Source organism: Schistocerca piceifrons, chromosome X (assembly GCF_021461385.2).
Source record: "Schistocerca piceifrons isolate TAMUIC-IGC-003096 chromosome X, iqSchPice1.1, whole genome shotgun sequence".
Classification (NCBI taxonomy): domain Eukaryota; kingdom Metazoa; phylum Arthropoda; class Insecta; order Orthoptera; family Acrididae; genus Schistocerca; species Schistocerca piceifrons.
Genome location: NC_060149.1, coordinates 538,610,686 through 538,627,300, shown reverse-complemented (window position 1 = coordinate 538,627,300; position 16,615 = coordinate 538,610,686). Strand labels below are relative to the sequence as shown.

Here is a 16,615-nt window from a genome sequence, read left to right as displayed (position 1 = left end):
TTCCAGAGAAATGCAGGAACATGCAAGGCAGTACTGACTGTATGACTTATCTTAAAAGAAGACTGAAGAAAGGCAAACCTACATTTACAGTATTTGTAGGTTTAGACATGGCCTTTGACAGTGTTGACTGGAACATACTGTTAGACAATTTGAAAGTAGGAAGAATTCAAAACAGAGAGGGAAAAGTTATCTACAACTTCAGCAGAAGGCAGATGGCAGTTATAACAGTCAAAGGACATGAAAGAAAATCAGTAATTGAGAAGGGGGTGAGACAGGGTTGTAGACTATCCCCAAAGTTATTTAATCTCTACATTTTGCAAGCAGTAAGAGAAGTCATGGGCAAATTTGGAAAGGTTATTAAACTTCAGTGAGAATAAATAAAATCTCTTATGATTGCAAATGACATTGTAAATCTGACAGAGATGGCAAAGGACTCGTAAGATCAATTGAACAGAATGGAGAGTCTTGAAATAAACTTACAGGATAAATAACAACAAACATAAAAGAATGGTCATAATACATCTTCAGATTCAATCAGGTAATGGAGACGGAATCAGCTTTGGAAATGACACAGTAATAATAATGATGGGATTTTAATACTGTCAATCATCAACACACACACACACACAGTATCTCTGTGGCCAGTGAGGAGGAAGTGAACACACGATTGCTAGAGTAACTGAACCTGGGTTGATTTGGGCTGACAATGGTTTCTGCTATGTCTGCCGAGTTCACTGAATGCTGAAGCCACATAGTGTGAGATCGGCAGTACCTCTTGCTGTTTAAGCAGGGCGATTGCCACAGTCAATCTATTTCACTGCTATCTATTAAGCTGTTAATTTCACTTGAGTTTAGTAGGAGACTGTGAACTTCATGGCAGCTTTGCTGCACTTCTGTGGATTGCACACTCAGTGTTTTGTGCATATTTTTAGAGACACACAAGTTACTACATTTGAGTCAATAAATCCATTAGCAATTTTAGGATAAAATATTGTAAAGGAACCACTACTCATTTATTAATATGTTTGGAGGCACTTAAAAGGAAGTTATAAATATAAAAATTTGTGACATTATCATTCTTTGAGTAAAAAATATCATCTTTTGAATTGCAAGTAATTAGGTGTGGTGATTTCAATATTGATTTTATCTTGATCAGCTCTAATCAAGGTCACTTAATATTTACTGGTTATTATAGTATTTCAACTGAAATACTAAAATCTTGTGCTGACTTGATAGCACCCTCCTTGAGTTAATTCAGTAAAATGTAATCAAGACATATTACCTGAAAGACTGATACATGTAGTAATAACAACAATGTTTAAAAGTGAAAATGAGCAAGTGTTCTCTAGTTATAGACCCATCTCCCTCTTTTCGGTGTTCTGAGTAGTTTTTTAGAAAACAGCTTATAACAGAATATTGAACCACCTTCCTTATGATAATATTTAACAACTACTCAGTTTGGCTAAGGCTTTTGATTGTGATGTTCATAAAACTTACTGGGGAAAGTAAAATTTTATAGAATCAAAAGAGTCATGTCATAACAACACAATATAAAGGACTAGATTAAGAAATTTTATTACAGGAATAAAACTAATAATGGAAGAGGGAAACAACAAATACAGTGTCTTACCTGATTTGGTGCTTGGCCTCTGTCCTTGACCTATACAAAAGATTTACCAGGAACATTGGGGGACTCTCAGAAAACTTGGTTGTTTGCTGATGGCATAGCCAGGAGAATAATGGAAATGGCTTATAATTAGTTCACAGATTGTACACAATTTTAAGATTTAAATAAAGATACAATCTTAAAGCTACCCACAAGCATTTAGTCAAATATGAAGAATCAGTGACCTCAATGTACATGACTTGTATGTTCAGGATTTAGTTAATTGGTTAACACAACTACAAAGATAACACATAGGGTGGTGGGGTTTTGGGTTAAACTAAATAGGTCAGATGTCCACTAGACACAGGAGGTGGCTAGATGAGTAGTAGGGGCTGTGTGGCGTGGACTGGGCAGTTTTTTAGGTTAGACAGTCTTGGGAAAGACCAAAAAGGGCTCCAGTCTCAAAGGGTACAGGGCAAAGAAAAGACAAGAATCGACCAAGCAACAGTCTACATCTACATCTACATCTACATCTACATCCATACTCCGCAAGCCACCTGACGGTGTGTGGCGGAGGGTACCTTGAGTACCTCTATTGGTTCTCCCTTCTATTCCAGTCTCGTATTGTTCGTGGAAAGAAAGATTGTCGGTATGCCTTTGTGTGGGCTCTAATCTCTCTGATTTTATCCTCATGGTCTCTTCGCGAGATATACATAGGAGGGAGCAATATACTGCTTTACTCCTCGGTGAAGTTACGTTCTCAAAACTTCAACAAAAGCCTGTACTGAGCTACTGAGCGTCTCTCCTGCAGAGTCTTCCACTGGAGTTTATCTATCATCTCCGTAACGCTTTCGTGATTACTAAATGATCCTGTAACGAAGCGCACTGCTCTCCGTTGGGTCTTCACTATCTCTTCTATTAACCCTATCTGGTACGGATCCCACACTGCTGAGCAGTATTCAAGCAGTGGGCAAACAAGCGTAATGTTACCTACTGCCTTTGCATTTCCTTAGGATTCTTCCAATGAATCTCAGTCTGGCATCTGCTTTACCGACGATCAACTTTATATGACCATTCCATTTTAAATCACTCCTAATGCCTACTCCCAGATAATTTATGGAATTAACTGCTTCCAGTTGCTGACCTGCTATATTGTAGCTAAATGATATGGGATCTTTCTTTCTATGTATTCGCAGCACATTACACTTGTCTACATCGAGATTCAATTGCCATTCCCTGCACCATGCGTCAATTCGCTGCAGATCCTCCTGCATTTCAGTACAATTTTCAATTGTTAAAACCTCTCGATATACAACAGCATCATCCGCAAAAAGCCTCAGTGAACTTCCGATGTCATCCACAAGGTCATTTATGTATATTGTGAATAGTAACGGTCCTATGGCACTCCCCTGTGGCACACCTGAAATCACTCTTACTTCGGAAGACTTCTCTCCATTGAGAATTACATGCTGTGTTCTGTTATCTAGGAACTCTTCAATCCAATCGCACAATTAGTCTGATAGTCCATATGCTCTAACTTTGCTCATTAAACGACTGTGGGGAACTGTATCAAACGCCTTGCAGAAGTCAAGAAACACGGCATCTACCTGGGAACCCGTGTCTATGGCCCTCTGAGTCTTGTGGACAAATAGCGCGAGCTGGGTTTCACATGATTGTCTTTTTTGAAACCCATGCTGATTCCTACAGAGTAGATTTCTAGTTTCCAGAAAAGTCATTATACTCGAACATAATACGTGTTCCAAAATTCCACAACTGATCGAAGTTAGAGATATAGGTCTATAGTTCTGCACATCTGTTCGACGTCCCTTCTTGAAAACGGGGATGACCTGTGCCCTTTTCCAATCCTTTGGAACGCTACGCTCTTCTAGAGACCTACGGTACACCACTGGAAGAAGGGGGGCAAGATCCTTTGCGTACTCTGTGTATTAATTGGTATCCAATCAGGTCCAGCAGCCATTCCTCTTTTGAGCAATTTTAATTGTTTCTCTATCCCTCTGTTGTCTATTTCGATATCTACCATTTTGTCATCTGTGCGACAATCTAGAGAAGGAACTACAGTGCAGTCTTCCTCTGTGAAACAGCTTTGGAAAAAGACAATTAGTATTTCAGCCTTTAGTCTGCCATCATCTGTTTCAGTACCATATTGGTCACAGAGTGTCTGGACATTTTGTTTTGCTCCACCTACCACTTTGACATAAGATCAAAATTTCTTAGGATTTTGTGCCAAGTCAGTACATAGAACTTTACTTTCGAATTCATTGAATGCCTCTCGCACGGCACTCCTCACATTACATTTCGCTTTGCGTAATTTTTGTTTGTCTGCAAGGCGTTGGCTATGTTTATGTTTGCTGTGAAGTTCCCTTTGCATCTGTAGCAGTTTTCTAATGTGGTTGTTGTACCACGGTGGCTCTTTTCCATCTCTTATGATCTTGCTTGGCACATACTCATCTAACGCATATTGTACGCTGGTTTTGAACTTTATCCACTGATCCTCAACACTATCTGTACTTAAAACAAAAATTTTGTGTTGAGCCATCAGGTACTCTGAAATCTGCTTTCTGTCACTTTTGATAAACAGAAAAATCTTCCTACCTTTTTTAATATTTCTATTTACGGCTGAAATCATCGCTGCAGTAACCGCTTTATGATCACTGATTCCCTGTTCTGCGTTAACTGTTTCAAATAGTTCGGGTCTGTTTGTCACCAGAAGGTCTAATATGTTAACCCCACGAGTCGGTTCTCTGTTTAACTGCTCAAGATAGTTTTCAGATAAAGCACTTAAAAAAATTTCACTGGATTCTTTGTCCCTGCCACCCATTATGAACGTTTGAGTCTCCCAGTCTATATCCGGCAAATTAAAATCTCCACCCAGAACTATAACATGGTGGGGAAATCTACTCGAAATATTTTCCAAATTACCCTTCAGGTGCTCAGCCACAACAGCTGCTGAGCCAGGGGGCCTATAGAGACATCCAATTACCATGTCTGAGCCTGCTTTAACCGTGACCTTCACCCAAATTATTGCACATTTCAGATCTCCGTCAATTTCCTTCAATACTATTGCACTTCTTATTGCTATAAACATGCCTCCCCCTTCACTGTCCAGCCTGTCTCTTTGGTATACATTCCAATCTGAGTTTAGAATTTCATTACTGTTTACATCTGGTTTCAGCCAACTTTCTGTCCCTAGTACTATATGGGCATTGTGACCGTTTATTAATGAGAGCAGTTCTGGGACCTTTCTATAGATGCTCCTGCAGTTTACTATTAGCACATTAATGTTGTTATTCCCTGTTGCATTTTGCCTACTCCTACCTTGCCGCGTCTCAGGAGGCATCTTGTCGGGTCTAGGGAGGGAATTCTCTAACCTAAAGAACCCACATGTGTACTCCACACGTACTCCGCTACCCTTGTAGATGCTTCCTGTGCGTAGTGCACGCTTGACCTATTCAGGGGGACCCTACATTTCTCCATCTGATAGCGGAGGTCGAGAAATTTGCACCCCAGATCTCCGCAGAATCGTCTGAGCCTCTGGTTTAAGCCTTCTACTCAGCTCCAAACCAGAGGACCGCGATCGGTTCTGGGAACGATACTACAAATAGTTAGCTCAGATTCCACCCCGCAAGCGAGGCTTTCCGCCTTTACCAACTCCACCAACTGCCTGTATGAACTGAGGATGACCTCTGAACCCAGATGGCAGGAGTCATTGGTGCCGACATGAGCAACAATTTGCAGTTGGGTGCACCCAGTGCTCTCTATCACCGCCAGCAGGGCCTCCTCCACATCTCGGATGAGACCCCCCGGCAAGCAGACAGAGTGAACACTGGCCTTCTTCCCAGACCTTTCTGCTATTTCCCTAAGCGGCTCCATCATCCACCTAACGTTGGAGCTCCCAATAACTAATAAACCCCTCCCCCCCCTGTGCCTGCTCAGACCTTGCTGAAGGAGCGGTCACATGTCCACTCACAGGCACAGCGGGCGATGCCACATGGCCAGCCTCCACATTGACCCTCCGCCTCGTGCGCCGCGAACACCGCTGAACCCACCACTCCCCTTGGGGACAGGGTGGCCCAACCGCAACCGGTACCCGCGAAGATGTCTCGACAGCAGGGACAGTGGGTGAAGCATGTAACACCTGGGGTGTACCGTGCAATGCACCAGACTCCACACTACCGCTACACTCCGAGGCAGCAGACTGAAGATGGCTGACAGCAGCCATCAACACGTTCAGCTATTCGTGAACAGTGGCCAGCTCCTCCTGCATCCGTACACAGCAGTCACACATTCTATCCATCCTAAGAAATCAATTTACTGTAGAGAGTTAATCAACTTTTAACTAGACTGCTAATTCACTAAAGGCGGCTGATAGTTGACTAAACTGTGGTTACTAGACACTTCTTGTAGAAAACAATGAAAATAGCACTACCTGTGTCTGGACTGTATTAAAAACAAACACAAGCACTACTGGCACTATGGCTGACTAAAGGGACTCTCTCTGACTGTATTCAAAACAAACACGAAATCTATGGAACACTATTACTAGCACTCGACAATTAAAGCTTCCTAAAAGCAAAAACACATGGAAGAATAAGTGACAAGTAAGAAAAATACAGTTAATACTTAAATTAATGTAGCTCGCTGCACAGCAGACGTGACGCAGACGGCAGTTATGACGACACTCGGTACTGTAGTTGTAAATTGTCATAGCTGTGTTGGAAAAGTACCAGAGCTTCAAGTGCTGATAGAAAAGCACTGAAGCTGAAATCATTATAGGAACAGAAAGCTGGCTAAAGCTGGAGATAAATTCTGCCAAAATTTTTAAACAGGCGCAAACCATGTTCAGAAAGGATAGATTAAATAAAGTAGGTGGTGGTGTGATTGTGTCTGTTGGTAGTAGTTTATCTTGTAGTGAAGTTGAAATAGATAGTTCCTGCGAATTACTATGGGTACAGGGTTATACTCAACAGCCGCACCAAAATAATAATTGGCTCCTTCTAATGACCCCACTACTCAGATGATATAATAGCTGAATGCTTCAAAGAAAACTTGAATCTCATTACAAATAAGTACCCCATTCATACAGTCATAATTGGTGGAGACTTTAATCTACCCTCAATTTGTTGGCAAAAATACATGTTCAAAGCTGGTGGTAGACAGAAAATATCTTCTGAAATTGTAATAAATGCTTTCTCTGAGAATTACTTTGAACAATTAGTTCATGAGCCCACACGAATTGCAAATGGCTGCGAAAACACACTTGACCTCTTAGCCACAAATACTCCTGATCTAATAGAGAGCGTCATGACAGATACAGGGATTAGTGAACACAAGGTCATTGTAGCGAGGCTAAAAACCATATCATCCAAAACCCCTAAAAATAAACGCAAAGTACATGTATTTAAAACAGTAGATAAAATTTCATTTGATGCCTTCCTATGAGAGAGTCTCCATTCCTTCCAAGCTAATTATGTAAGTGTAGACCAGATATGGCTCAAATTCAAAGATACAGAATCGACAGCAGTAGATAGATACATACTGCATAAGTTAATAAGAGATGGGACTGATCCACCATGGGATGCAAAACACGTCAGAACACTGTTGCCAAAGCAACTAAAAAAGCATGCAAATTCAGAAGAATGCAAAATCCCCAAGACTGGCTAAGTTTCACAGAAACTCGAAATTTAGTGCAGACGTCAATGCGAGGTGCTTTTAATAGTTTCCACAATGAAATATTGTCCCAAAATATGGTAGAAAACCCAAAGAGATTCTGGTCGTATGTAAAGTACACCAGTGGCAAAAAACAGTCAATACCGTCACTGCGCAATAGCGATGGAAATGTTACCGACGATGGTGCCACTATAGCAGAAGTTACTAAATATAGTTTTCTGTAATTCCTTCACGAAAGAAGATGAAGTAAATATTCAAGAATTCAAAACCAGAACAGCTGTTAGCATAAGTGACACAAAAGTAGATATCTTAGGTGTTGCGAAACAACTCAAATCGCTTAAGAAAGGCAAGTCTTCCAGTCCAGATGGTATACCAATCAGGTTCCTCTCAGAGTATGTAGACACAATATTGCCTTCTTAGCAATCATATACAGGGTGTTACAAAAAGGTACGGCCAAACTTTCAGGAAACATCCCTCATACACAAATAAAGAAAAGATGTTATGTGGACATGCGTCTGGAAATGCTTAATTTCCATGTTAGAGCTCATTTTAGTTTCGTCAGTATGTACTGTACTTCCTCGATTCGCCGCCAGTTGGTCCAATTGAAGGAAGGTAATGTTGACTTCGGTGCTTGTGTTGACATGCGACTCATTGCTCTACAGTACTAGCATCAAGCACATCACTACGTAGCACCAATGGGTTAGTGTTCATCACGAATGTGGTTTTGCAGTCAGTACAATGTTTACAAATGCGGGGTTGGCAGATGCCCATTTGATGTATGGATTAGCATGGGGCAATAGCCATGGCGCGGTACGTTTGTATCGAGACAGATTTCCAGAACAAAGGTGTCCTGACAGGAAGACGTTCAAAGCAATTGATCGGCGTCTTAGGGAGCACGGAACATTCCAGCCTATGACTCGCGGCTGGGGAAGACCTAGAATGACGAGGACACCTACAATGGACGAGTCAATTCTTCGTGCAGTTGACGATAACCCTAATGTCAGCGTCAGAGAAGTTGCTGCTGTACAAGGTAACGTTGACCACGTCACTGTATGGAGAGTGCTACGGGAGAACCAGTTGTTTCCGTACCATGTACAGTGTGTGCAGGCACTATCAGCAGCTGATTGGCCTCTACGGGTACACCTCTGTGAATGGTTCATCCAACAATGTGTCAATTCTCATTTCAGTGCAAATGTTCTCTTTACGGATGAGGTTTCATTCCAACGTGATCAAATTGTAAATTTTCACAATCAACATGTGTGGGCTGACGAGAATCCACATGCAATTGTGCAATCACGTCATCAACACAGATTTTCTGTGAACGTTTGGGCAGGCATTGTTGGTGATGTCTTGATTGGGCCCCATGTTCTTCCACCTATGCTCAATGGAGCACGTTATCATGATTTCATACGGGATACTCTAACTGTGCTGCTAGAACATGTGCCTTTACAAGTACGACACAACATGTGGTTCATGCACGATGGAGCTCCTGCACATTTCAGTCGAAGTGTTCGTACGCTTCTCAACAACAGATTCGGTGACCAATGGATTGGTAGAGGCGGACCAATTCCATGGCCTCCACGCTCTCCTGACCTCAACCCTCTAGACTTTCATTTATGGGGTCATTTGAAAGCTCTTGTCTACGCAACCCCGGTACCAAATGTAGAGACTCTTCGTGCTTAGCTGTGATACAATATGCCATTCTCCAGGGCTGCATCAGTGCATCAGGGATTCCATGCGACAGAGGGTGGATGCATGTATCCTCGCTAACGGAGGATATTTTGAACATTTCCTGTAACAAAGTGTTTGAAGTCACACTGGTACATTCTGTTGCTGTGTGTTTCCATTCCATGATTAATTTGATTGGAAGTGAAGTAATAAAATGAGCTCTAACATGGAAGGTAAGCGTTTCCGGACACATGTCCACATAACATATTTTCTTTCTTTGTGTGTGAGGAATGTTTCCTGAAAGTTTGGCCGTACCTTTTTGTAACACCCTGTACAACTGCTCACTTGACAAAAGGTCTCTTCCTAAAGACTGTAAAGTAGCACAGGTCACACCAATATTCAAGAAAGGAAATAGGAGTAACCTGCTGAATTACAGACCCATATCACTGACCTCAATTTGCAGTAGGATTTTGGAGCATATACTCTACTCATACATTATGAATCACCTTGAAGAAAATGACTTACTGATACATAACCAACACGGATACAGAAAATATCATTCTTGTGCAACACAGCTAACTCTTTATTCCCATGAAGTAATGAGTGCTGTTGACAAGGGATCTCAGATCGATTCCATATTCCTAGATTTCCAGAAGGCTTTTGATATTGTTCCTCACAAGCAACTATTAAATTGTGTGCATATGGAGTATCATCTCAGCTGTGTGACTGGATTCGTGATTTCCCCTCAGAGGGGTCACTGTCCGTAGTGCTAGACGGTAAATCATCGAGAAGAATAGAAGTGATATTTGGCATTCTGCCAGGTAGTGTTATAGGTCCTCTGCTGTTCCTGATTTATATAAATGATCTAGGCAATAATCTGAGCAGCCCCCTTAGATTGTTTGCAGATGACACTGTAATTTACTGTCTAGGAAAATCATCAGACGATCAATTCCAATTACAAAATGATCTAGAGAGAATTCCTGTATGGTGCAAAAAGTGGCAATTGGCACTAAACTAAGAAAGGTGTGAGATCATCCACATGGGTAGTAAAAGAAATCTGATAAATTTTGGGTATACAATAAATTGCTCAAATCTAAGGGCTGTCAATTTAACTAAATACCTAGGAATTACAATTATGAGCAACTTAAACTGGAAAGGCCACATAGATAATATTGTGGGGAAGGCGAAACAAAGACTGTGCTTTGTTGGCAGAACACTTAGAAGATGCGACAAACCCACTAAAGAGACAGCCTACATTACACTTGTTGTCCTCTGCTGGAATATTGCTGTGTGGTATTGGATCCTTAGCAGGTAGGATTGACAGAGGACATCGAAAAAGTGCAAAGAAGGGCAGCTCGTTTCGTGTTATCGCACAATAGGGGTGAGAGTGTCACTGATATGATACACGAGTTGGGGTGGCAGTCACTGAAACAAAGGCGGTTTTCTTTGTGGTGAGATCTATTTACGGAATTTCAGTCACCAACTTTCTCTTCCGAATGAGAAAATATTTTGTTGACACCCACCTACGTAGGGAGAAGAGATCATCATAATATATTACAAGAAATCAGAGCTCAAACGGAAAGATTTAGGTGTTCCTTTTTCCCACGCACCATTCGATAGTGGAATGGTAGAGAAGCAGTATGAAAATGGTTCAATGAGCCCTCTGCCAGGCACTTAAGTGTGGATTGCAGAGTAACCATGTAGATGTAGATGACGAAATTAATGCGACAACTAGAAAATCCCATTTGCACCACCATTACTGAATTCATACACTTTCACAGCTAACAACATTAATCTTTTAACTGCAGATATCAACTATGCTTGTCACCTCCTGCACCTCAGTTGATTGTAAACTGAGAAAGAAGTCTACATGATTGTCAGTAAGATACAAGGCTGATAAAAAAAAAAGTTCAACTCTTGATTCACAGGTCCAACTGAATGAAGTAAATAAGAATACCAATTTCTACTGAGAGTTAATGTCACCTTTTTTTAATTTTCAATGTAACTTACCAAGGCACTTCTGTTTCACTCGTTCCAGTTCCTTCTCTCTTCGTGCTGACAGTATAAGTTTGACATTATGTTTTGCCAAGATGACAGCTAGGGATTCCCCAATGCCACTTGAAGCACCTGTTATCCAGATGACTTTCCCAACTAAAGATCCTGTAAATTAAAGAATTCAACAAAGGTTAGAATCTAGTCATAATATATGATATAAAATACTAGCTCAAGAAATGCAGAAGGCACAAAAGAGCCATGCTATTTCAAAGTAATCATCTTTACATTTGGATAAAGAAAGATCATGGTAACCTAAACTGGAATGAGTGGATGAGGCCTTCTGCTATATGGCTCCTAAAAATAAGAGGCCAACAGTTTGACCATTGCAACACAAAGTGGAATGGTTCTATTCTGGTTTTTGTAATGATCATGGATCTTATTGGCTACCTTGCAAAGCAAGTGTCAATTTACAGTAACATCACATACATCCCAATAACAGTGCTGAATTGGTTGTCTCATGCCATTAAAAGCCAAATGCAGTAAAAATAGCTTAGATTATGTGACTACACTCAGCTCAATTAATTCACTGTAGGTAATGGTTACCTTTGCTCATTATATTGTCCAAATTCAATCTCATTACACAAGATGTAAAATTACAAGTATGGTGATTATGTACATAGAAATATGTAATAGGTGGTCACCCAGATAAAATACTAAATCTATTAATTTTGAAACAAGATTAAATATTTCATAGTGACTCAACATTCATACCAAAGGTTCTGTTTTCACACTGAGGGCTGAAATGACACTGTCGCCATCTGAATTAAAAATAATATCAGCTGAAATGCAACATATCAATACCTGTACATCATAAGTATAGCATCTCAATGGATTGTCTCACTGGAAATCAATGAGCCGCAATTTTTCCCCTAATGATATGATACAAGGTACTGAATGAACCAATGGCCCTAAGAGGCATTTAACCCACAGGGTGTGGATGATGTAGTCCAGGCTGGAACTGAGTCTGTAAAGTTGGTACGGTCATGGGGTGTATTTCGTACCATGTCTTGAGCAAACTCATCCACGTTAGAGTAAACATGAACCAAGGCATTTAATTCAACATTGTCAGTGATCAAACATTGTCCTTTCTTCTGCATCTTCATGATTAGTACACTGTTGAAAATCCCTTCTTCCAATATGACAACAGACATGTTCACAGGACTGCCCTTATACATTCCTAGTTCGATGAATACTCAGGTATCCTACTGCACTGTGACTCGTCCGCTAAATTACCCAGTCTCAGTCCCATAGAAAATGTCTACAGTGGTGAAATGTGGGAACTGCTTAGCAGGGTGTCTCGAATATAGTTTTGTTAGTCACTTTGCAATGACGAGTGAGATTTATCTGTAAAAACAAAAGTAACACTGCATAATGAAAATACAAGACGACAAAGGTAGGTAGGTAGGTAGGTTGAATGATAAAAAGGGACAAAATGACAAGACTGCCAGTACCTCCTGCCTGAACAGGCAATTCAGCAAAACTACATGCCAAAGGAGGGCTTAATGTGTGAAATCCAAGGAAAGAAAACCTGAAGGTCTAGTCACCAGTCTTCCTACCTGGGACAGGCAAGTCAACAAAATTACATGCCAAAGAAGGGCCTAGTGCACAAAACCCAAGGAAAGAAAAGTCCACGGTCTACCAAAGGTCAACAAGGCTACAGATTGGAACAAGTAAGAAGAAAAGGGAGAAAGGCAGGTGAGGAATCCCATCATGGGAGCAGCCAGAGGCACCCAAATACAGAAAGTGCGAGGGAGGACATACCATGCCCATCCCCCCGCCATCCTTCACCACTTAGCAGAGGCACCCCATCCAACAATATCCAGAAAAGGCTAACGACACAGACAGAGCGAGAGAAGCACAGAAAAACAGAGGAAGAACATCAAGTCAAACAGACCACATGAGAAGCGAGAAGAAGAGTAAAAGAGTGGGTAAGGTGATGGCTGGGGCAGGCCACCAAGCCCAGACAGCTGCTGCCCATTTGGGGCAGAGGGGGCAACAGGGCATCCTTTCAACCCTTCAATGGGCTGACAAGACTTAGGTGTCCTCCCTTAGAGAAAGTAGGAGAGACTCCTTTCACGAATAAACCATAAAACCGGGTCAGCCGCTAAGGCATCATCTGCTAACACCAGGCATAGTGAGTCAGGGAGTTTAAGAGTCCACCGTAAGGCAGCAAAATGTGGATCACTGTCAAATGGGCACCACAGCAACAATGCAAAAGATCCTCACAATGGAGGAGATGACCCTGAGTCAGTCAAGTATGCAGATGCAGAGCCAGCAAAGGACGATGGAGACCTTGCGAGAGGCCCACATGGACGACCTCTCTTTTATCACCCTTAGTTTGTTTGGCAAAGCCAGAGTATGCCTTTCCTTTTTCCGAATCCATAGAACTTGACAGTGTAATACTGATTGACAGTTCAATTGTGGAATACTGATCTCAAGAGGTAACTTCCCAGTAGCCAATTTGACCAGCCTGTCAGTGAATTCATTCCGCATGATCCCAATGTGACCTGGAGTCCAGGCAAAGAACACCAAGAGTCCACATTGTTCGAGGACAAAAAGGGAATCCTGGATAGTCAGGACCAAGGGACGGTGAGGATAACATTGGTCCAGAGCTTGTAAACTGCTCGAAGAGTCACTTCAGATGAGAAAGGACTCACTGGTGCAGGAATGGATATGCTCATGAGCACGAGAGATGGCTACCAACTCTGTGGTAAAAACACTATAGCAATCCAACAAGGAGCAGAGTTCATGACATCCCACATGAACATAAGCAAAGCCAATGTGACCAGCAACCATCGAGCCATCAGTATAGACTACTCCTGAACCCTGAAATGTGCCAAGAATGGAGAAGAATTGGCAGTAGAGGGCCTCAAGATGAGCTAAGTCTTTCAGATCTTATGACTGGTCAAGACAGAGCTGTAAGCAGGGGATGCACCATGGAGTTGTACATCAGTGGGCCCAGATATGAGGTGGTAGAGGGGAAAACTGGAGTTCAGAAAGAAAGGGGCCAGATGCAGATGGTAATCATAGCCTCAGACCTGGGCCACCATTGCAGAAGGTGGATCTCTGTATCTGGAAAGAGGAGATGATAGTTTGGGTGTTCTGGGGCACAGCAGATGCATAATGCAAAAGCGATCAACTGTTGTTGGCACAGAACCCACAACAGTGGAACCCATACCTCTGCTAGGAGGCTGATCACAGGGCTAGTCTGAAAGGTACCAGCTGCCAGTCATAAGGCTAAGGAACCAAACCGGAACAAAGTGATTTATTGCAGATCAGACTGGGACTTCAACAACACACACAATGAAGAAAGATAAGCACGATGGGTGGAGGTAAAAGTACGCATGGGGCAAGAGTATGCATCAAGTTTTCCGGTTCCTAAAGCAGATGTTCACCATTCCCCCACCAGACAGTGGATACATGGTCATATACTCAGTTCTATTCTGGACCTTATGGCAGTAGCATGCTTACAGCCTAAGAACATGCAGTAAGTCACTGTTGAACATTTGTGATGTAAAATTTGTATAGTTTTCATTAAGTGTTAAGTCAACTTAAATCTATTCAAGAATAAAATAAACTTGTTACCACAACTGGCAGCTATAAGCTTCCAATATCCTCCGTGATCTCCACAACTTTAGATGTGTGTGCTACCTGTAGATTGCCAGAAAACAAAATAGTGGAATGTGGAAAAAGTACGCTGATCTAATGGGGTAGAAGCTTGCGTGGCATATTTTTACCCCATTAAGAAACAGTTCGTGAACTTTTACCCCATAACCTGTACTTTGACTTGTGTAGTTCCTTCTAGGATATTCAAGCAAATTTCTTGTTAGTGTTTATTTACCTTAGATGCCTCATTAATCTTAGAGAACTTAAATTAATTTTTCTTTCCTGTGGTTTTTCTTTTACTGGGTAGTGGGTTTTTCAAACTCACTTCTAACATAATCATGTCTTCCATAGTGGCATTTCGGCTTCCCCCCCCCCTCAGAAACTGACCAGAACATCAACTCCACAGCCGTTAACAGAGCTGCCCTACCATCAAACTCTTGGCCTTACTGAAATTGGGAGCTCAAAACAGCAACCACCCAAAGTTACTGGATTTCAGAGGCTGCCTCAAGAAACCTTGGCCACTTCACAAAAACTTTTTGATTGGTGGAAGAATAACCAATACTGCAGCACTGCATTTCCCTCGATAAATGACTTTTCGACCTTACTCTTAGGTAATTATGATATTTCATTTATGAATTTGTTGAAAAATAAAGAGTTCCTAATGTATTTTCCCATTCATTTGTTTGTAATCCTTTTCATTTCCTTCATTTGGGGGCAAGAGTATGCACTGTGTACTCTCCCTCAGGTGTGCATACTCTTACCCTACAGCAGGGGGTAAAAGTACCCAAAAATATTTTTTAGGAGAACGTTCAGTACTCCTCTAGAAATAACTGGATAACAGTGAAAATATTACACAATGTTACCAAGATTGCAAACTACTTGTTGCGTGTATAATTGATATAACATTGCTAGAAAATTCTTTAAATATTTAGTAAAATTAAAAATGCACACTTTTACCCCCATCTACCCATTGTTTTTATTATTGCATAGTTGTTTTTGACTGTAGGACTTTCTGTGTGATTTTTTATTTTTTTTACTCTTAACTGGAAAAGTCTTACAAGTGTGAAAAGAGGAACCAATTTAAGGGTATAGGATGAGGCAGGATTCACATTATTCAGTGGTTTGTCTGAAGAGGGAAATTTGATGCTTGAACAGAATATGAAAATGATAAATAAACTATACACTGAATTAGGCAGTCAAAGTGAACAATGAACTGAGTAAATTAGGCTATCAGGTAGTAGAAAATAACAAAACTGAAGACTTAAAAATGAACCACATAGTAAAATTGATGAAAACAATGTCAAAATTGACAAGAAGCTTTCACCACTTGCAAGTGAGTTAAATTCTGAACAGCTAAATAACAGTATTCAGGTTGCAAAACTAATAAAGTAAATAACAAAGTAAAATAAACTGTGGAATCTGGGCTGAAACAGCTTAATGCTCTGGTGGATGTAGTTGAATCTGTGACTGCAAATGTCGAATCAAATTTTGTAAACTAAATAAAAAAATGCACAGAATTTTGAAACAATTCATAAACTACCATGAAACAGTGCAGGTAAACCAAAATACTAGTTGAAATATGTCTTATAGCATTAAAAAAAAAGTTTTCTAATCTCATTTTAAGCATAATCAGAACAGGATAGGATCAAAAGAAAATTTTTGAATAGACTAAACTCTAGAGAGGGAAAAGGGAGTAAACAGTACTCTAGAGAGGGAAAAGGGAGTAAAAAGTACTTTTCTGAGAAACAGCTTAATTCATTTACACAGACACATTCACACAAACTGAGGCACTAAAAAGGAGATAAACAGAGACAATACAGCAGTGCTTAGTTTATGGATCTGATAACTCTGCTAAGGAACTGATAAAATATATAGGAAAGTTAGACAGAGTTGAATTTAATTATACATTTATTGCTTATTTAGCCTGCACAGATTAGGGCTTTAAGGTCAGCTCTTACATCCGACCAGAAATGACAAATACCAAAGATATTA

At 40.9% G+C, this 16,615-nt stretch overlaps 1 protein-coding gene across 2 annotated transcripts in view; it reads right to left on the bottom strand.

Moving 5' to 3' along the window:
• LOC124722982 (dehydrogenase/reductase SDR family member 7) overlaps nt 1-16,615 on the bottom strand; it is a 182,154-nt gene that overhangs the window by 98,295 nt on the left and 67,244 nt on the right. For both annotated transcript variants that reach the window (XM_047248151.1, XM_047248152.1), the window contains exon 3: nt 10,973-11,122. In XM_047248151.1, coding sequence (XP_047104107.1) covers nt 10,973-11,122 — 150 coding nt within the window. The remainder of the gene's footprint in view (nt 1-10,972; nt 11,123-16,615) is intronic.